The 21,965-nt window shown below is 40.5% G+C and overlaps 2 protein-coding genes across 2 annotated transcripts; both read right to left on the bottom strand.

Moving 5' to 3' along the window:
- Positions 1 to 532: 532 nt before the first annotated feature.
- gjd2b (gap junction protein delta 2b) lies at positions 533 to 2,938 on the bottom strand. The gene is made up of 2 exons (XM_035421356.1): positions 2,380 to 2,938; positions 533 to 2,133 (listed from the first exon to the last, which is right to left on the bottom strand). Exons 1-2 carry the CDS (start codon positions 2,448 to 2,450, stop codon positions 1,290 to 1,292), a joined length of 915 nt encoding a protein of 304 aa, XP_035277247.1. The 5' UTR covers positions 2,451 to 2,938; the 3' UTR covers positions 533 to 1,289.
- A 2,785-nt stretch (positions 2,939 to 5,723) lies between these two features.
- Positions 5,724 to 7,044, bottom strand: LOC118230185 (actin-like). Its single transcript, XM_035422997.1, is given in 7 exon segments — positions 5,724 to 5,749; positions 6,539 to 6,604; positions 6,708 to 6,738; positions 6,740 to 6,774; positions 6,777 to 6,822; positions 6,824 to 6,894; positions 6,897 to 7,044. Coding segments are annotated over 7 exon segments (417 nt in total). The 5' UTR covers positions 7,039 to 7,044.
- Between the last annotated feature and the right edge of the window lie 14,921 nt (positions 7,045 to 21,965).

Here is a 21,965-nt window from a genome sequence, read left to right as displayed (position 1 = left end):
TATTATTTTTTTCTTGTTGTTTCTTTTCATTGTCAGTTTGAACCATTGCCGTGAAAAACAGTAGCACCAGAGCAGGTACATTATTGCCCTTGATTCAACTGATTCAAATGTGAAATTGTTGAAATTGCTGTACTATTATTCATTTAGATCTCTAGTGATCGTGAATTAATATTTACGTATATACAAAGACAAGGACGTTATGCAAAGGATAGGATGGAGAAAGGGCGAGCTCTGCTTGTCATTTTCATTGAATTAAAAATTAAGAAATTGGAAGGGTGGTATTTTCCATAATTCAAGCATGAAATATAGCTTAGAATGACAAAGATTATTATCTATATGAAACGGATATATATATATATATATATATATATATATATATATATATATATTCTGTATTTTTATCTTTTCAATTTTTTGTAACTGCTTTGATCCTAGTGCTGAATGTAAAGAACTTTAAGCTACATTTTATGTATGAAAGGTGCTATATAAATAAAGCTTATATACATATATATATATATATATATATATATATATATATATATATATATATACATATATATATATATATTATATATATATATATATACATGTATATGTGTATGGCACTTGATTACACAAAAGAAAAAAATCACTTCACAAACGAAAGCGGTGTACGCTTTGGTCTATAAAAGAATTAAGAAAGTCACAGACTTTAGCATTTGCAGCTAATCCGCCCGACAGTGTTTTTCAATTCTGCTTTAAAACAAAACAAAATGATTACTTGCGTTAAGGTCAGTGGTGCAAATACAGGCAACAGCAACAACGACGACAAAACGTATAATGCTAATGTATATAATTTAAATATCATTATTCAGAGTTGTCTGAAACAGAACCAAATGCTTGTGCATTTTGTCGCTATGTATGTGTTTAAAGGAGGTGGCAATAATCAGAACACCATCACATACCGTATGCTTTTGGCTCCACGGCTTAGTGCAAATTATATTTTATCTCTTCAAGTTCTGTAGGTTGAGTTGTGTGTATAAACATACGTGTATAAACGTAAATGTGTGAACACATGACGGTTTTTTGTCTAGAACTTACAAAGTATAAATTTTACTAAAAAGTAACCCCAGTACATTTGAATAAATACGAGGAACAAACGTACTACTTCGTTTGTCAATTTTGTCTAATAAAGACAAATAAAATCCATCCACCCATCTAGTTCACGATTGTAACTGAGAAGCGTAATTTCCATCGAATTATTTTTGCATTTTACTGTTTACACATAACAGTCAATTATCCTTCAAGTGCTAAACATAAGCGGAGTCACTTGACTGAGTACGGCCGAAATTTGGCATACTCATTCGGGGCAAATCTTTATTCCTGATTTCGTAGATGGACTTCCTCCTGGCTTGCACACCCCTCACGGCAGTTTTGATTTTCCTCCATCCAAGGTGATTGAGTTCTGCTAAATTCAGGACTACGCAAATCCCACTCACGGCAAACATAAAGACTAGGAAGACAGTCTTCTCCGTTGGTCTCGAGACGTAGCATTCTACATCTTTAATGCACGGGTATCGATCGCACTCGTACACAGCTGGGACGTTGAATCCGTAAAGGAAATATTGACCTACGAGAAATCCAATCTCAAGCGCGTTTCTGAAAACGACTTGGATAATGTAGAATCTTGAGATACCTTCTTGCCTCCTCATTTTCGACTTGGTAGGTCTCATAGCCGAGGTGGGAATGTCTTTTACTTCTAAGCAGTCTGGCTCGGCCGCTTTCGTTGAGTTTTCTGTATTCTGAAGTACTCCATTAACAATTGTGTTTTTAATCTTTTTACTGTTATCACGTTTGTTCGAATCCGAGTCCTTGTCTAACGACAGATAGACAGTGGAGTATTTGCGATCCTTTGGTTTGGCAGTCTGGTGCACAGAGTAAGTAATGAAACACAGACTCGGAGTACAGACCATAATGATTTGGAACACCCAATATCTGATGTGCGAAATTGGGAATGCTTTGTCGTAGCATGCCTGGTTGCAGCCCGGTTGTAAGGTATTGCACACAAACATGGTTTGCTCGTCGTCATAGACTGTTTCTCCGACTATTGCTACGATCAGAATCCGGAAGATCACCACCACTGTTAATAGGATCCTAAAAATAAGCAAACAAACAAACAAGTAATAAATAAACGTATACTGAGCGCATGGTTTAAAAATAAAAGCAATCCTATTCAAACATAATGAGAGTTTGCCATCATTGAGTCCTAAGCGCGCTGGTACTAGGGAACTGTCCAGTGCTGAAACGGCGTGGATGGCTATATCCACAATGTTCCCCGTTGCTCGGCGTTCAAGCACTTTCCTCTGGAATACATGTTGCCAAAACCAAAAACTGCCTTACCTTCCTATCATAGTGGAGTGTTGCTGTACAGCCGCCTCCAGGAGCCGCTCCAAGATGGTCCATTCCCCCATGTCTGTTCATTCGGAGATGCGAGAACACAGCACACTGCGCGAGTTCCTGCCGAAAGGATTCTTTCCTGAATTAGTCTCCGGAGGGTCTGATTTTATCTGGCGAATGCATTGATCACACGCCACCGCGGCCCTCCTTCTCTTCCCTGTCTCTGTTGAAGGCTCACTTGAGGAGCCAACACTTGCCTGTTGGAGTTAGAATGTTGGAATGAAACCGGTCCTCAAAATAGAGGCAATGGAGTCCTGCATTGTCTGACTGAAGAGAGGTTGGATTTAACGTATTGCCCGCACTAATCCCGCTTTAAGTAGTTTCCTCTTGCGTCACATGAGGGCAGGTTGGTGGAAAGCGGCCAAATCATCAGGATTTCTCTGTTTCATTATTATCTGAATATCAGGACCCAGATTCGTCTGAAATTAAAATGACTGTTCACAGTCTCGCAGCACCAAAGTATGTTTGGGCGGGAGAAAATAGTACCGGCCGCAGATTAAAAGTACTTGAGAATGGTGGAGGAAACTCGCGTGCGCGTGGATGCATATCTTTCTGACCGCGCGCGTGCGTGTGTGTATGCGTGTTCTTATGTGTGTGACGGGGAGACGCGATGATGTGCGCGCGTAATGTGAAAATGTGGTCTATGTAGCCCGCATCAGGAAAGGTATGAAGCCCTGATTTTGTATTTATTTATTAGATATGATTTTTCTTTTCCTGCTGCTCAAGCTCTAGCGACTTAATGAAGCTCGTGTTTGTGGAACGTTCACAGACAAGGCCTTAGATAAACTTGAACAAGTGGAAGTGTTATCCCGAAAGATTAATTACTTTATGGAGTTCAGGTCGAGCGTTTTAAAATAGCCACAACTCACCATAGGAGACTCAGCAGTGCATTTTGCCTTCTTAGAGTAGACGCAATGTAGAACAATGTTTCTGTAACTAGTTTACAACACTTACGGATGGACGATTTTACGGTAAATTTACATAATCTAGCAATATTAAACATATTGCTAGATTATGTAAAACATAATTTCAGGCTTGCTGGATTAGTTGGAATTTACCTGGGAACAGATTATTGTCAGCCCGTATTTGCTTTTTCACTTTTTTTTCCCGCAACTGTATTAAATATGCAATGAATACAGTGTCTACACTTGCTTTAGTAATTTAATGTAACTGACTGCTGTTTTTAATTTGACTATTTCAATCCTCCAAAATTCACGTAAATGTATATTCGCGTATGAGGTCGTAGAATTAAGTTCCGCTGAGATGCTCATGTGTGATTTTCCAGTGCTGCCCCAACTTGCCTCCTCTATGTACTTATAAAACGTTACTCAATGTTTCGTCTATGTTGTTTAATGTAGGTGTGGTGTTGCCCTGACAGCGCAGCATCAGCGGTATTTGATATTATCATGAATGGGCTAACTACAACATTCTTGAATAAACTCCTTAAATAATGTCCAATTACATGTCATGTCCGAACATAAACCTCACATAAAATGAACGCACATAGTTGCTTACTGGATAGTTCTGCAACTTCACTGGTCGTTTTGACTAGCTAATCGTGTAGCCTATTTTGTTTTATGAAGACAGAAGTATTTTCACTTTCCTTGAGTTCTATATTGTATGGAAAGCTCTATTTTTCTACCATATTTTCCTTGCTAATATCATCTGAAAATTGAAATAGCACGAAAATAATTCCGTGTTTCAACTTAAATAGAATTATCGTTCTCCGGGGCTCATGCAGCCTACGTAATTTTAAGAAAACTTTTATCATAAACTTGTCCAGGGAAATTAAAATGGCTTCCTATTGCGGAATGTTAATTGTCACGCTCATGTCAGAGTGTATTACTCAATTGACGCAGCTCAAACAATCGGAGTTTAACATTTTCTCAGGAGACTATTTCTGTTGGTACATGGATTGACTCCATTGTTGCAGTGTGCAGCACGAGTGCGTTTGATTAATGGAAAGCAAAACGTGAAGGCAAGTAAAACTCTCACAGATTAAGCAAGGTGCTGACGAACACTTAAACACGACTAATTCACAAACATTTATTAGCGCAATGAATTCGGTACAGGTAGCACAATGGCTTTGTGGAAATTTGTCACACGTTTGAATCATACACAGAAAAGTGATACATTTTAATTCAACCCATACCCTGCATGAGTACACGATCAAAATTATAATCCTTCTTAGAAATTGGGGTATTACCAATTTAATTCAGTCGTCTACCTCAAAGTGCACATTGGACAGAATCTGTTACAGACGGTACCATTTTTCCTACCAAAATATTACGCCGATACCAAATAAAGTGGTTGATAAATTGGGACATTGATTGACAACCGGAGACGGTACTGATAACAAAGTGCTTAACTTTCAATCTGGTTTAAATAATATCCACATATTTATTGCACTTAGGGGTGTAAACAAGCTACACAAATGCCATTATGCTGGAGTCTGTAGTCGTAACTTTTTTAACCGTGGTGTATCATCCAGTTTAAGATGAAGGAAGAAGTCTTTAATTTTCTAAAGACATACAGTATGTGAAGCTGTCGTGTACATAAACTGGTATTTGTAAGGGGAAGGCATTTTACGCTGGTATCCATAGGTGATAGAAATCTGTGTATTTCTGGCTTCAGAAGCACTTGTCTTTTACACATCGGCTGGAATGTAGGCTATATTGTGATGCCAAGATAGACCCACCAATCCAGGCTGAGTACTTCTGTCACGGTTTTCGGGGAAATGGGCCCAAACGCAGAGTGGGAAAAAGTCACGAAACTCCAAAGGGGTAAATCTGAACAAAGAATTGAATACAAAAAAACTCAGGAACAAAGGGGCCACGAGGGGCAAAACCACAAACTCAAAAACACAGAACAGAACACAAGCAGGGCGGAACACAGACAGGTCAGAATACGGACAGGCGGAACACACACAAGCAGAACAAAAGCAGGCAGATACATACAGTCAAAAACACAAGCGGGAATGCAGGCAGAAACAAACAGTCAAAAACACAAGCGGGAATGCAGGCAGAAACACACAGTCAAAAACACAAGCGGGAATGCAAGCAGAAACACACAGTCAAAAACAAAAGTGGGAATGCAGGCAGAAACATAAGGAACCAGCACCCGAGTCAGGCAAACCAAAAACTTAAATAGACAGGGCTAACAAAACACAGGAGAACATAATGCACAATTAACACAGAAGTGAGGGATAACAAGAGGCAGGTGGGAACAATGATTAAATAACGAGACAGAAAATAATTGAATAATGAGACATACACAGGCAAACCAAACTAAGGGACGTGAGACAGGACAAAAACTATGGGGAGGCGGGAACAGGCGGGAACAGAGGAGGCACAACCATGACAACTTCCGTTCAGGTGGTGTGATGATCTGAAAACAAAGCAGGCATAACCATCGGTTTTTTTTTTTTTTTTTTTTTTTTTAACTCATAGAAGTCTGGCGATCACAGCGCATAATTTAACAATGCATTCACACGTGTGAATAAAGGCCTAAGCGTCGACATTCGTGGAAGAGGAATGGTCAGCTGCTTAACTTTATCTTCACAGTGCAGAGAGCCAGGGCGGTGATCTCTTTCTGCATGCTATCAGCAATGCCGGGCTATGTGGTGGAACCCCTCCCCCCAGACAAGATGCTGTTAGCATCGAGATCCTTGCGAATGTCCATGTCGCACTCCATGATGCAGTTGTAGGTAGCAGAGCCGTAGATACCTATCTACGCCTCTGGTAGGTAGTTTCATGAATCTCGGCGGATTCCATTCCCGTGTCAAATGACCAATATATTGCTAAATCAGCTCTCTCTCTGATAGACAGTCCCACAATAGCTGCTTACATAAAACAGCAGTATTTTCCTACTGTACTGGCAGATTCATGGAGATCCCTAATATTACAGTATGACAACCACGCAGAATTATTCATCATATTAGTTTAAATTTCAATGTTGTATTTAAATCAGTTTGTTCTCCGTAAGAATGTATTGTTTCCAATATCCAGAGTACTTTTATACTGGGTTAGAGGTATGTTATATAATGTAATATTAGGGATGCATGGGTCATGGAACTGAGTCAGGTCTACAGCATCAGCTCTACACCTGGGGAAGCCCTCATAGATGGCAACATTGTGTGTCACACTGTCACCAGAGTCCAGTACAATCCCTAAACACAGTGCATGAATCAGTGTCCTGGTCTGGTGGCACATCTGATCTTTTGAAGCGGGTCATCTGAAGTATTTAGGCTACTGTCTTCATACCAGTCCTACCTGCGGTACGACCAGAAGCATATAGCGAAAAAAACTGCCTGGATCGCCATGTACATGGCAGGAACGCAAAGGCCTCAAACTTGATCTGGGTCATCTTTGCACGGTTGGCTTTTGGGACTGAGCGGGGTCTCAGTCAGAAGGGTGGGCTGTTCTTTGGAGGCCACATGTAGCTCGCTGTAGAAGGTGCCCATTTTTTTTCCATATTGCCCCAGTTGGTGATGATGCTGTGGGATACATTGACAGGATACTTCAGTGTGAGAATACCTCGCTTGGTCTGCCCCTCATTGGTAACATAAACATCCTTCTGGCCCATGTCCACCATCACACCCATAGAGGCAAAAAGTGTGTAAAGACCACGCAACTATATCAGAAATCTTTGCCTTCTAGCTCACACAATATTCTGTTAACAGTGGTTTGTTCCAATGGGTATTGTGCATGCAGGCATAGGAGCAGTACATGTTGGAGAAAAGGCTAATTTTGTGGGGTTTATTTAAGATATTAAAATTCCAGGACTCAAGTTACCTTGTGAACGAACACAAGTAAGTAGAGGTCACATTGCATAAAACATGTGAGCAGCCTATATGTCCACCCTTTGTTCAGCCTCCACAGGACCATATTTACAAATAAAGGTATCTATAAATAGTAAGTATTGACAGAGATTTTATGGCACGGTGATGTAGGCCTATACAATAATCTTGTGTTGCATTGTTTAAAGCAGGCTGCATCACTGAAGCAGAGTAGGGCTGCCGTGATTAGTCGACGTAATCAATGACGTCGACGCTGAAAATGCGTCGACATCAATATTTTAAACCGACGCATCGTTTTTTTTTTTTTATGAATTTACCTTTTTGATTTCTAAAACGCTTCAATTCATTATAACAAATGTTTTTCTTCAATATCATTATGTAATTGCTATGTAACGTCAGTCGTTTTTGGCTCCAGTCATTGGTCGGCTCCAATCAACGCTACAGTTTTTAAAAAAATCATGGCGGCTGCAGCAGAGTCCGACTTGGTTGCGAAAGAGAGAGGTTTCAGAGGTTTCAAAAATAGCTGTGCGTAATACCACACATGTTGTTTACGGCGTGGTCCCCCTTTTTAGTACAGTCTGGCTTGATTGACAATTCATTTATTCAGTAGGTGAGAGTATTAGCTTTCTAACCATGTATAACATGTCTAATAGGTTTTACACACCTTTGTGACAAAGCTGTTACCTGGGCGTTAGCCTAGATTTGTTATAAAAGGATGCTAGTGATTTCCTGGAAATGAAAATAGGCTAGTTTATGAATTCATGATTTAAAAAAGCAAATCACGCTATTCTTCAGCAATGCTATTATGAAAGATAGCCTATATGGCTGGATTGTGAGCACGTTTGGCATGGAGGGAAGGGATTCGTTATTCACCGTTCCGCATAGTAGCCTATGCACATAGGTAGCATTTTAGAAATAAAGAGATTAAGAGAGGAATTTTCTCTTCCTGGCTTTCTCCGGACATCAAGACACAACCACTGTGTCACATTACCTGCAATGCAGGGAATGTAGACCTAACCTCTGACAAGAAAATAATAAAGGCTCTTCTTCGCATATAGGCTATATCGCGACATTTAGGCAGGTAGCCTAATTAAACTCTTTCTGATTAGGAAAAGAGACGTGATTCTTAAACACACTTCAATAAACGACGTTGCTTCATTTTATGTCGTACAATCATTTAGCTACATGCAGTTTTTTAGAACACATTCAAGGGCTGAATCACATGGCTACATTTAAAATTATAATTAGCAATTATAGCGATTAGTGTCTTTCACGGTGTCCAAAGATTCCATCTCACGATCTCTCTCACGCATAATAATAATAATAATAATAATAATAATAATAATAATAATAGTCGTCGCAATTTTATGATTATCATGTTTATTATTGTTAATTGCAATAATAACAGAACATGAACACAGTTACTTTGTACTATTTGTGTGTCGGGGGAGTGTTAATTTGCTAAGTGCATTCCCTTCATTGCTAATATGAGTGGTAACAACACTAATGCAACTGAAAATTTTTACAAAACAATTGTTAAATGATTACTGCTTTCTCTCACACCACATACATGCAGTGTACTTGTGTACTTTTCATGCAATTCCATTATTATTATTATTATTATTATTATTATTATTATTATTATTATTACACAATTCTTCAAAACCACCTCAACAGAGATTACACTGCTTGTGTTTTATGCATATGTTATCGGGTATGGAGCTTCCTAGGCGTGTGCTAGAATGGGGAGTAATCTGAGCAGGAATATCCCCTCTCATGGTGCTACCGCCACTGCATTATAATGAGAAAAACCTGACACAATCAATCCGGCGGCCAAATGGGACAAGAGAGTCTGATGATTCAGAAAAAAAGCCCTACTTTATGGAAAATTGGGAAGGCCCTGATGCCTAAATGTACGAGAGAATTTAGTGCAATTCAATAGCTTTCCACACTTTGAAATTAAAATGAAATATTAATTAATTCACATTCATATATCTTAACCTGCAAATGCTTGGCTTTGGTTAGGGGTATAGGTTTATGTATTCATGGATTATTTTGGAATTCCACTTTGAGGATTTGGAAGCGCTTCATTCTCGTGCACTGGGCTTGACTAGTGATAGATCTAAATAGTGTCAGTAAGAGGTAATGCACGATTAATTGCAGTTGTTTTGCATGCTCACAACTGCGACTGTAAATAATTGCAAGTGCTGAGTCATGATGCATGCCCTGCTGTAACCTGCGGGTGAAGACGATCGCAGCCTACCGTTCTACAATGGCAGTTTTATTAATGTTCATGTTCTGTCTTTCAGCCTCTGTTTTTGGCTGGACCACAACAGCGGGGCCAGCCCTATAAACGCAAATGTCTGTGACTGACTGAGTGATGAAGTTACACCGTGCATGTCTGTGACTGAGTGACTGAGTGATGAAGTTACACCATTGGTCGGCCGGTTCGGTCCAGACATATACTAGGTTTTGACCTGGTCTTGTTCAGTCGTTTCAATGATTGCTACGTTTATTTCTGGAAATCGGCTCACCCTCTAACACCAATATGAGGGACAGACTGTTCATTCCATCAGCATTTGAGTTTAGAATTTGCTACTGAACGGCAACATTTCCAGTAAACTGAAATTTGGTGGTTTTAGATTGGGTTTGTAGATTGGTGATTTTAGATTGGGTTTTTAGTTTTCGATTGTGTTATCTTAGTCAGATAACACAATCAAAAACATTCTAAAACAACTCATGTTGTTATTTTGTCCCAAACTTCACTTGACAGTGTGTTGAAAATGTCCGAATATGAGTTGTTTTAACACGTACCAGCATTTCTAAGAGTAGTAGCCTAGTTTGTATTCCCAGCTTTCTTTTCTACCCTATTTAGAATCCCTAATAATAACATTAGGCCCGTCCTGTTGCTGCAACATCTTCTGTGAATTCAGGAGGGTGTACACTAGCATGTCCTTCTTCTGTAATTACATTACAGGCATTTAGCAGACGCTCTTATCCAGAGCGATTTACACAACTTTTTACATAGCATTTACATTGCATCCATTTGCTCAAGGGTGCAACAACAGTGTCTAATCTGGGAATCGAACCTGAAACAAGACCAGCTCCTTACCTATTATACTACACTGCCGCCCCAGTAATGTCGCCCCTGCAATCCACTGACTGTGTACTTGACACATCTGGCACAGGCAGAATGGAAGCACCCTATCGACCGGAGGAGCCAGTGCAGCAGAATTGGGCAGGAAAGATGCCCCATGAAACTCCCATCAGTGCTGTCATGGTCAGGATTTGACTTGAGACATTGGAGTGTATCACACTATTGCAAATCATGTACCAAAGGGCCCTCTTACTTTTGGGTGTCCTAAAGGGCCTAAGTCAAATTATGACATATTTCATTCAAGTACACTGTATTGACTCATCCAGTCACCCAAGACAGAGTACCGAGAGAGCAGTCATTGATGACTTATGCTCCAAGATGGATGGAAAGGCCTCTCCTGGGGCATAGGTCCTACCATAAGCCACACCGCAGTCAAGATGTATTTTGAATATTTTGGTAATACAGAAAGGATTCTTTCTGCAGCAGCCTTTCATGTACAAATTATTACACATTAAGAGTTTTCTAAATTCATAAAATACGAATGACACTGGGTAATTTCAATCTAGGCCAGGAATGGTAGGTAGTTTATTCAAGAATAGGCTATCTACAGCAGAACACCATAGTTGTGTCGCACTGCGCAAATCACTCCAGATCTAGCAAGCACACGGGAATCTCGAGCAGTGGATAAATGTGATATAGTCGGATGAATCATCCTTTACCATATGTTTGACAAATAGGTGAGTGCACATGTGACTGACACCTAAAGAAGCCTACAGGCTCAAGTGCTTGGTTCCAGAATTGAAGAAAATTCTGTAAAAGGGTGGGGTGCATTTCTTGACATGCTTTGAGTGCCCTTAGAAGGTAAGGTGAAATACTCCTGTCAACTTAATGATTCTAAGTGACCACTTTCATCCAATATGTTTCTTTCCTACCTGGGAGAGGTGTCTTCCAGGATGACAATGCACCATCCACACAAGTGTGGTCACTCAATGATGAGTATGACATCAGCGTTGTTCATAATCCATGTTCTTCTCAGACACCAAATCTGAACCCACCTCCATAAACAAAACATGAGCCCATGCCTCTCTTCAGATTGGCTGTTGGTGTTTCCACCTCATTGGGCACTTCATGCATAAATGTGTGTGTGTGTGTGTGTGCTTGTGTGAGCTTGTGTGTATGTGTACATGCATGCATGTATGTGAGGACTGTTGGCAGAGGCAAATGATAGTGGAATGTAATATGTGGAACTTCTTGATTATATACTGTATATGCATACTTTTTATATTGTGTGCATTTTGGAACAGATATAGCTAATTAATACCAACCACTGTACTTACAGGAAATGTATATGTGTGTGTGCGACTGAAGTGTGACACACACACACTTCAGTCAGACATCAGTCATCTTTAACAAATTAAGTCAGTTAAGGGAGTGGGTCCTATATTAGTGGATAAGATTTTTTTAAATGGGTATTTAATTAATATTTAGGTGTTCACAGGCAATTAAAGTACATTTCACTCTGGTTGGCTGGCTTGCAAGAATAATCAGATGCAGAATATTGAGTGCTGTGCTCAAGAGTAACGTTGTTAACACTGGTAATGTTATTTTAGAAGCTGGTTGGGCCTCCAATGCAGGGAAGGCAGTAATTCACATACAAAAGTACTGCAGATACAACCTGCTTCTTACACAATGCAAAGTCACTCTGCCTGTGATGCTAAAATAATGTCTAATCCCCATGTTGCACTTGTACGTTCTTGGCAACAGGCCTCAGTGTTTCATGTAGAACACCAGCAGGGGGGACAGCCTGCTGTCAGAGTTAATTGGACAGGTGCAGCAGTGAAATGTTCCTGTTGTTTAGATAGGCCTGGGGGGTGGTTTCACAGAGAAGCCAAAATCTCATGCTGAAGAAAAATAAGTCTGGGTCATTGGTATCAAGTATCAAGAATTCCATAGCAGTGTAACTGATTAACAAATTTTCTCATTTGGGGAATCAGTTCTGTACAGCGTTGTGTGTGTATTTGTTCAGTTAGGGCTGTGCAGTAGTTTTGTTGTGTGTTTATGTATGTGTATGTGCATGCTGTTGTGTGCCTGTGTGGGCATGTGTATATCTGTATGCGTGTCCTCTTAGGGCTGTGCAGTACTGCTGCATGTATGTGTATGCAGTATGTGGGGGGACTGATGAGCCACTGGGTGCCTAGCTGGCCACATCTTCCCAGAAAAGGGAACTGGAGACAGTGGGGGACTCACTTATTAGAGAATTAAAATGCATAGTGTGTTTGCATGAAAAGGAATCCTGTACGGTGTGTTTTCGCCAGGTGCCCAAATAGGATATCTTCTGGAGCATGTGGACAAGCTCCTGACCAGAGGAGGGGGGATCCATTGGTTATTGTTCTCGTAGGAACCAATGACCTAGCTAAGGATAGGTTTAAGTTTTCTGCAGGACAAATTTGTGGAGCTAGCAGAAAGGATTAGAAGCAGAACCTTTGTGGCATTTTGTTCTGGAATTCTACCAAGACCACATGCAAGCAGAGGGAAGCAAAGTTTTGTTTGGAGGTTTAATACATGACGACAAACCTGGGGCACTGGGACTCCTTCTGGGACAGGGGTGAACTGTGCAAGCATGATGGGCTGCACCTGAACTGGAGGGGTACTGCTGCACTGGGTCAACATATGCCTGGGGTAGCACCGGATAATGTAAACTAGGGACCACTTTGAGTTTGTGATGTAATTATCAAATCACACAGACTCAGCTCTGGTTCTGTTGAGCCAAAGGGCCTGCAGGACTCTTCACCCCTGATTCTGGTGGGCCACAGTGCCTGCATGACAATTTGGACATAGTCCTGGAGGGCCCCTGTGTCCACATGGCTATCCAGCCCTGGCTGGGGGGATGCCATGTCTGTTGGATTTACAACCAGGCACTGAACCACCTGATTCCACAAATTTCCATAGTAATGGGTTCTGTTCCAAAAATGTTGATGTTTCGAAAGGAGCAAGCTTACCTGCTTGATTGTGGTCCTCATGGAACGGCAAAGAAGCAGTCCTGGTGTACCTGGTGAGTAAAGAAGTAGGGGACAGAGTGCCACAGAAATGAAACGTTTGCAGGCTAAGGATGTTTACGTGGGACTGGAGAGGGACACATCTGTCTATGCTGCTAAGTGCTGTCACCAGGGCTAATTGCATGGCTAAACAAACCTATTAGACCTAATGGTCAGACAGGAGGGAGAACAGTAAATGTGAGAACACCAGCAGACAACAGATCAAGAAATCACACTCTCAGCAAAACATCAAACTTCTTATCCAGAGAGAGAACAAAACAATATGTTTCCATGCCCTGTTTCTGAAGGTTTTCATTTCTCAGCCAAAGTGGTCAATCATATGATCCCAATCCATGATGACAGCCAAGAGGCTTTCCCTGATAGCAGCTCTGTTTCTATGTCTTGCACTTATTATGTGTTAGTAAATCAACAGGCAAATCAATGGGAAATATGCCAGATGAGCACTACTGAACATCAGAAACACTATGACTGGAGTTTCAGATTCACCTATCGTTTCGCCTGAGGACATTCTCGCAGAGAACAGTACATTTGATACCTGACTTTCTGGAGGGACAATCTGGGGAAAGGAGTGCAGCATGGCAATGCCCTCTCCAGATTCAAGCGGTATCTCTACTGACCCTGACTCCTGGCCCTGCTACTGTCAAATGTCTGAGCTCTCCGTAAACAAAACTGATGAAACACCTACCTTTTGCTCCAAACAAATCAAGTACAGTAACCTGTACCAAAGTGATGGAAACACTTTCCAGAATGTTGATGAGATGTGTCAAAGACTATCATAAAGAGAAGACAACACCAGCATAACCTTAGAGGGCTCTGCCATCTGTCTGACTGAAACTTGACTCTGTGGTGAACTAACCCCATGTTAGGATTGGTTATATTTTAAAAGTGTATAACTGCTAGTAGAGTCGCAGGTAAACACTGCATTGTGATTGGTAAAGAAACTATCAGATAAATAAGGGACAATGTTGTTTTTGTGGAGAGAGTGTGGAGCAGCAGACGCTGCACGGTTCATGTGTTAGGCTGTTAATGAAATAAAACATCCACCATCGAGCGGTTTTGCTTTATGTGCCAGAGTCTGCAAGTTTGTTTCTAAAGTTCTATATCCTGGCTGTTTGTCTGTCTGCACTTCCTTTTTCATTTTAAAACCTGTATGTCCTAAGCAGGGACATGACAGACTGGATGACACAGTGCCAGACCCAGCTGTAACTCAGCCTGGATTCACTCTCCACCATGCAGATGGGTAAGCTAAGGTCTCACAAAGATCCAAAGGTGGTAGCATTTGCTTCATGCTTGCCAGGGTATCCAGCTCCACTGTGGTGTAACACTTCTGCTCCCCACATCTAGAATATCTGTGTTAAATGCAAACCAACCTGCCTCCCCAGAGAGTTTACCACAGTATGCCTGATTAGTGCATGCATACCACTGTTTGCAAATGCCACCACCACAATAGGTCAACTAGCAAATCATATCTACTTTGTGCAGTGAACTCACCCCAATGTGGTAATAATTGTGTTGGGTGATTACAACCACCCCAACTTGTAAACTGAGCAGCAGGAGAGACATTACACGGGACCACTGCCACATCTCAATCAGTGATAATTACTGTGATACAGTGATAGGGACTGGCTGGGTAAGTCAATGCTGCTCCTCATCCCCCAAATACAAACGGAAACTCAAGTCCAATAAATGTAGTGCCATCAAATCCTGGAGGACAGATGCCATTGACAAATGGAGAGGCTGGCTCATGTGTAGTAATTGGGAAATATTCAGTTCAGCTTGTGACAGTTTTGACACACTCATTGAGGTAGTGATGTCATACATAACATTTTATGAGGAATTGTGTATCCCCAATAAAACAGTGAGCCCCAGTTCATCAAAGAAATTCCAAATGAATTCAGCCTATATAAAACAGTGATAGAGAACAGTATTCATCTGCCAAATTTAAACTAAAGACTGTGATAAGGAAAGCTAAATATAACTATATCAAAAGACTAGAGCCAGAAATAACATCCAAGGACCAAAGATCCATTGATTACATTATTATCACCAGCCATGCCCTTTCTAAAAAAAATATATGAATAAAATTGGATTCACAATTCCACATCAACTGTAGAAACAGGATATTCACTGTAAAAAATACAGACCAGGTCATCTGGTTAGTCTGTTAAATCTATGCCACAGTAATCTCATCAGAGACAAAGGAATGAGAGAAAAAGAAATAACCCATGTGAAATGTAATCCTTTTAGAACTCATTTATTAACACATATATGAGCATATTTAAGAAGCAGTGTTCAAAGTACATAAACGTCCTAGTGAGGATCTGTAATAGTATAAGATGTAAACACTGTGACATGTTCCTTCGAACCAATAAGAAGATAGCGTGGTATCTCCGCAGGCTAATTAAATGATAGCACAGCAGTTCTTTTGACCAAGGAAAAAACAGTGTGTTTGTCCTTTGACCAATGACAGGACGATGATACTGCTGACGAAAGAAATGATTGGCTCTTTTGACCCAGGAGTCTGTTGTGGCTTACACAGAGACATAAATCATTGACAACATACCTACTAAAGCCCAAAATATTAGCGAATGGAGACGCTCCTTAAATGTTTTACAGTGCTGGCTTTCTCAGTCTGGAAGCATAATTCTGACAGACCATACAGGCTGGCAGGGAGAATGTTTGGAAATATTTACCCAGCTCTTTTCCTGAGTCCTCTTATGGAGGTCCATATAAATTATTTAGTGAAATATAGCCAAATGACTGCTAGTTTCAGTCCAGAAATAGTGTAACATCAGACAGGTTTCCTTGTATGCTGTTAGACCAATTCTCACAGGTCTTTGACACTTCTGGGATTTTTCTGCAAACACAGCATATATTCTCTCACTACAGACACAATAGTTGCACCTTATTTGACCTGAATCTGTCTATCTGTCATTCTCAGTGTCCTTAATCTCAGTATGTCTTCGGTGTGTTTCAAGCCAGACAAGGTAACACATCAGTTATTGTTGTTTTGAGAGGATTAACCCTTATATAGCACCCCTTTTGAGGTGTAAAATGCTATATTGTATACTATGTGCTCATGGAAGAAGTGTGCTGAAATGAGCTCCCTTTCCCTTTGCCCCGCTCTCCCCTTCTGACTTCACCATGCTTCTTGTCATCTGTGGATTTCCAAAATGGTGAGAACCCCTCAAGCCTGTTTTGCCTCCCCACATTACAAAATAAGGAACTATTGTTGCTTAAACATTGGCATCGTGAAACAGGTAATAGAGATAGAACCTTGAGTTTAACACTTTCAAATACTATAATTGAGTGACCAGATTGATAGAAAATCCCATAGTAAAAAACAGAGTGAATGCAAATAAACCCATTTCGAATACAGGCAGATGTGATGTAAGCAGTTAATCACTGTCTGCTCCTCCATACAAAAAAGTATTTAAAATACTTAGATAAAATATGCTTTAATAGACCTTACAACTGACAACAAATAGACCTTCGAACTAGAGAAATATGGAAAAATCATAAAAACTGGTTCCTTTGCATTTTACAAAAATTTTGGTGAATATACTGCCAAATGTACAATAATTATTACATTAAAACACATATATATACATTATGATATATGTGTGAATATTTCAGTCACTCCTTGGAGGGCAACTTAGCCAAGATGGAATCATTACATTACATTACAGGCATTTAGCAGATGCTCTTATCCAGAGCTACTTACACAACTTTTTTCTTTTTTTACATAGCATTTACATTACATACATTTATACAGCTGGATACTGAAACAATACAGGCTAAGTACCTTGCTCAAGGATACAACAGAAGTGTTCTACCCAGGAACTGAACCTGCAACTTTTAGGTTACAAGACCAGATCCTAACCCATTATACCCATTCACCCACTTCCGAATCCGTGTAAACAAGTTATCTCTGTAAAGTTTAGACTGAGTCATAAGGCTCAGAATTTTCAACATGACATTTTACGGAAGCAATGGAAAATGTTTTATCAACAGTTCGTAAAACTTCCAGAATCTGGAATTGCAAATTATTCAAATTAATTACAGATATTCAACAGCACCAGAAGAAAATTATAGGCTAAATGAAAGAGGTCTGCCTGCTTGTCCAATCAGAAACCGCTCTCTTCTTTGGATGGGGCAAACTCCTTGACAGGTACATTTGATAATCTAACCTTCTGCCCTGGGAGCAGTAGTGACAGCCACCACAGATGGACACAAGTGCTCATCTTTTAGGAGTGACGCAAATGTGGTCTGTGTCACTCCCTTTACAATTATCAAAGCATTATCATCTAGGACATCAGGTCTCTATGGTGTGGTGTATGTGTTTCTCCTCTCAGGACTGTTCAGTTGTGTGTGTGTTTTTGTAGGGCTGTGCATTAGTTCTGTGTGTGTGTGTTTTATGTGTGGATGTGGGGGGGGGGATTTCTCTCCCTCTTACTGGTCATTGCTACTCTTCTCTTTCCCCTGTCTCTGATCCCTCTCTCCGTCTCTCTTTTCTCTCAGGTTTCAGGCCTCTCTACACTTAATGGCCCTGAAACCTGAGGGAAAAGAGAGACGGAGAGGGGGATCAGAGAGTCTGAATGGAATGTTTTGTTGTGTATTTAGTCTCTCTGTGTGGCAAAGTGTCAGACACAAAAAATGACACAATAAAACAAATCTTCCAGCAGTGGCAGAGATGTTAGAGTTTAAGCAGGTCAAGAGGGGTCCTGTAGGGCCCCCTGCTTGTAGAAGGGAACAGTCACAACTACCAGCAGCCAGAATATGAGGTGCAAACATTCCTATTTCTCCTTCCACCTCTCCTAGCATCACACCCTGTCACTGAAAAAACTATACACTAAACACTTAGTCCCCCACAATGGTCATCTGTAATAGATAATTTTCAAATTGTAATCGAATGATTCACATAAAGTTAAAGTGCACATTCTCAAATTTCATGTAAGGCTTGTGGAACTGCGCACCTAAACTTCGCCTCTCCCTGTTTCTCTGGCCTTGCCAGAATAACAGGAACAGCAGCCATGGCAGTAAGCCAGGAACAACAGCCGTGGCAGTAAGCTAACAAGCTTGTTGTGGCCGCAATAATTCAATCAGGGGCAACAATCATTCAACCAGGGGCAACCAGCCGTTCCTTGTTACCCGCTCGAAGCACAACCTAAAAGCAGCCGATGTCTGGTGGCTTCCAACTCACACTAACCCAAATGTGATTTCCCTACAGAGACCGCCAATGAATCCACATGCCAAGACGAATCTTTGGCTTGAAGCCTCTCTGTTTCTCCCGAAGCCAGCCTGCTGTTTTGTCGTGAAGCAGTTCTCCCAAACCCCTGCACTCCCGTCACCTTCCTGTATTAAATAAACCATGCCTGCTGGCTTGAAATTACTCCTCAGTTTCACCTCGTCTGTGTCCGCCCTAGCTGTCATTCACACGGCAGAGCTACGGGGTATTACAGCACTTTTTAAACAGAGACCCCTCCCTTTGTTTCAGGGCAGTCAAACATTATGGAGCTCACTGTATGATCTGTTTCAATGAAAGCGTCACTGGCATTTCTTTGCAAAGCAGCTAACCAGGAATCCTTGCAGCTTTCAAGCTCTGGATCACGTGGATGTTGGTTCCTCTGCTGTTTTGAAATGAGAAAATCTATCTGGGAGGAGAGGGATTGATTTGGACCTCGGCTCTTAATGTCCACTTAGAGGCCTCCTCTGTATGCCGCTCTTGTGAGTACAAAGAAGGTGAGATTGATAGAGTCCTATTTGAGGAACCTGAATCAATAGCCCCTGAATTCCTGCAGAACTGTGTAATAAGGCGCATTGGAGCCCTGTGTGTACTGCTGCTAGTGTGTTTCAGTTGGGTTGTTGCTTCACAAGTTAGGACATTTCTTTTACGTGAAAGAGAAGGGGGGCGACATAGCTGTCTGGCAGTCGGAGGGTTGTCGGTTCGATCCCCCGCCCTGGGCATGTCGAAGTGTCCCTGAGCAAGACGCCTAACCACTAATTGCTCCCAGCGAGCTGATTGGTACCTTGCATGGTAGCCTTTCACCATTGGTGTGTGAGTGTGTGTGTGAATGGGTGAATGAGAGGCATCAATTGTAAAGCGCTTTGGATAAAAGCGCTATATAAATGCAGTCCATTTACCTGAAGAATTGCTTTCAGCTGAAAGGACTAATTCCATGCCATGTGCAGCATCAATGAATGCTGAAGTATCTCTTGTTAGTGCTTTGGTTTGAGTAAATATTACTTTAGATCACTCGGCCTCCCTTGATTTCCTTTGAGGAAGTCAGATGTGTAATCAGGTAGCTTTGCTGTTAGAAAGCACTGGACTATAATCATCAAAATAACTTGACTAACCAATATTGGTCAAACCAAATTTGCTGTAATAACCCACTGCCACAGAACCAGCCTTATTAGCTACAGTATATTAACTTACTGGATCTGAGCCAACTCTGCTGTGATAACTTGCTGGACCTGAACCAACCTCAATTTAATTATTCACTGGACAAGAATTAAAGTTACTATCATTAAAAACTGATAGGACATAGGCAAAACCTTGACATGTGGAACAGACTTGGATCCACGTATACTGTATCATGGCAGTGGCGTCACACACTGAGGCAGAATTGGGGCCTCAAGCTTACTGCACTGTCTGCTCTCAGCGTTGCAGTGAAAGAATAACATTTTGCATAATTCATGGCCTTTCAGCCGCACTCTGGTAAGGCTTCTAATTCACAGCCAATTCATGCAGACAGTCATTGTTTCACACAGTAAATATGCACAGCAGAAAAACAGAAATAGCCAGCAAATCCCCAGTTATTTTGAGACCAAGGAGACCAATGGGAGACTTTCACTGACAATGATTTGGTAGTATTTTAAAATATAAGGGCCAGGTGGTGAAAATCCTACCTGCAGCTTCAAGAAGGAGTGTCTACAAAAAATTCTTCATGCTCCTCCTAAGAGAAAAATGCACAGTACATTTTGTATTTACTTAAGAGGAAGACACATTCACAATTTTTTATTTTTACAGTCTACACATCCAGCTGTCCAACCACACTACAGGCTTTAAACATGTATCCATCTCACAAAAGACTCAAACCCATGACCCTCAGGTCCACAGTTAGGCAGTCTGCATATTACTTCACATCTCTGTGATGATGTGTGACAAATCTTCACCCTATAAAGATAGATATCATGATCAGACAAATATGTGTTCTTAAACATTGTGGTGTACAATACCAAAATTGTTCTGTGAATTTGGGTAAGTGAGTTAGATTTAAAATAACATCAGGTTGAGTTCTGACAATGTGCTTAAATAAAGGTGTGGAAATTTCCATTGGAGGTATGATATAAAAGGTGTGAAATTTCACATCTGAACTAGGTATGAACAATTGAGGAAATATAACACAAAAATCTTGCAGGCAGGCCACACCACATCGGTTGTTGCTGTTGCTCTGAGATTTTAACATTGCCTACCTACAGAGCTACTGACCTCCCGATATAAAATAGAAGTATGTAATATATTGCTCAGATAAAATATCTGGACAAGGCATAAAGTAGAAATATGTGTGACAGTACATAAATCAATAAAGACAAGAAATAGTTCTTTTTCCAAATACAAAAAGGGTCTTAAGAATAAGATTTCATTTTATGTGTTTGCCATATAATGAATATATATTCGTGGGGGCTGTTTATTCATCTCTCTTTAAAATGATGCATAGATGAAATTACATGTTAATAAAATTACCTACCGCGTCCGCTTCCAAACAATCAAGACAATCAACAATATTTTTCTTTCAGTGCCTGTCTATATAAACGACTGTTCCTCCTGAGTTTTTTTTCTTCGGATTTTTGATTGGTTCAGCGAGTAACTGGCTAGAGGGATCTGGACTGGAGCACACGAAAAATGGACTGGATTGTCATAGTTATTTGTAAAACTGCCGGTCAAAATTATTTATTTACGCTGTCCACCTGCATCCACCCCCAATTTAACCCCTGGCTATTGCACATTAATAGGCACCACAGTCAGTAATTTTTCAACCAAAACACCCCAAGGAGGCAGAAATTAATCAGAAATATTTAACCTGAAGCCACATCTCATAATCTGTACTGCCCTGGAATGTTTTAGTCTTAAAATATTTTTTGTGAAAACTGAAAAAAATAATGATAAATTAATTTATTAATTAAAAAAGCAGAATAAAACACATTTGGTTTTCATTCTTATGCAGCTATTGCAGGAGGATTTCCAGCCCATCTGTATATTCATTAATTAAAGCATGCAGATACATTTGCGTATCAGATTGAACTAATGACTGTTTTATTGCTCTTTGTGGCTTTTGGCTGCCTAATTTAAATACATATTGTTGCATTGTAGATACAGTATCTGTGGAATGCCAAACTTGTGATCTTAAATTACAACTAATGCAAATTTATACAATACATTTTACAAAGCGTTTGTCACGTAATGGTTCTGACAGTATACTCTGGTCCACACAAGTTTGATATATTTTAACCAGAAGATCAACCTTTGGATTTGCAGGTGATAGTAAGATTTGGCTTTTTATCTCCGTGGATAAAG

The sequence above is a fragment of the Anguilla anguilla genome, chromosome 6, assembly GCF_013347855.1.
Source record: "Anguilla anguilla isolate fAngAng1 chromosome 6, fAngAng1.pri, whole genome shotgun sequence".
NCBI classification, from domain to species: domain Eukaryota; kingdom Metazoa; phylum Chordata; class Actinopteri; order Anguilliformes; family Anguillidae; genus Anguilla; species Anguilla anguilla.
This window is presented reverse-complemented; position numbering and strand designations above follow the sequence as displayed.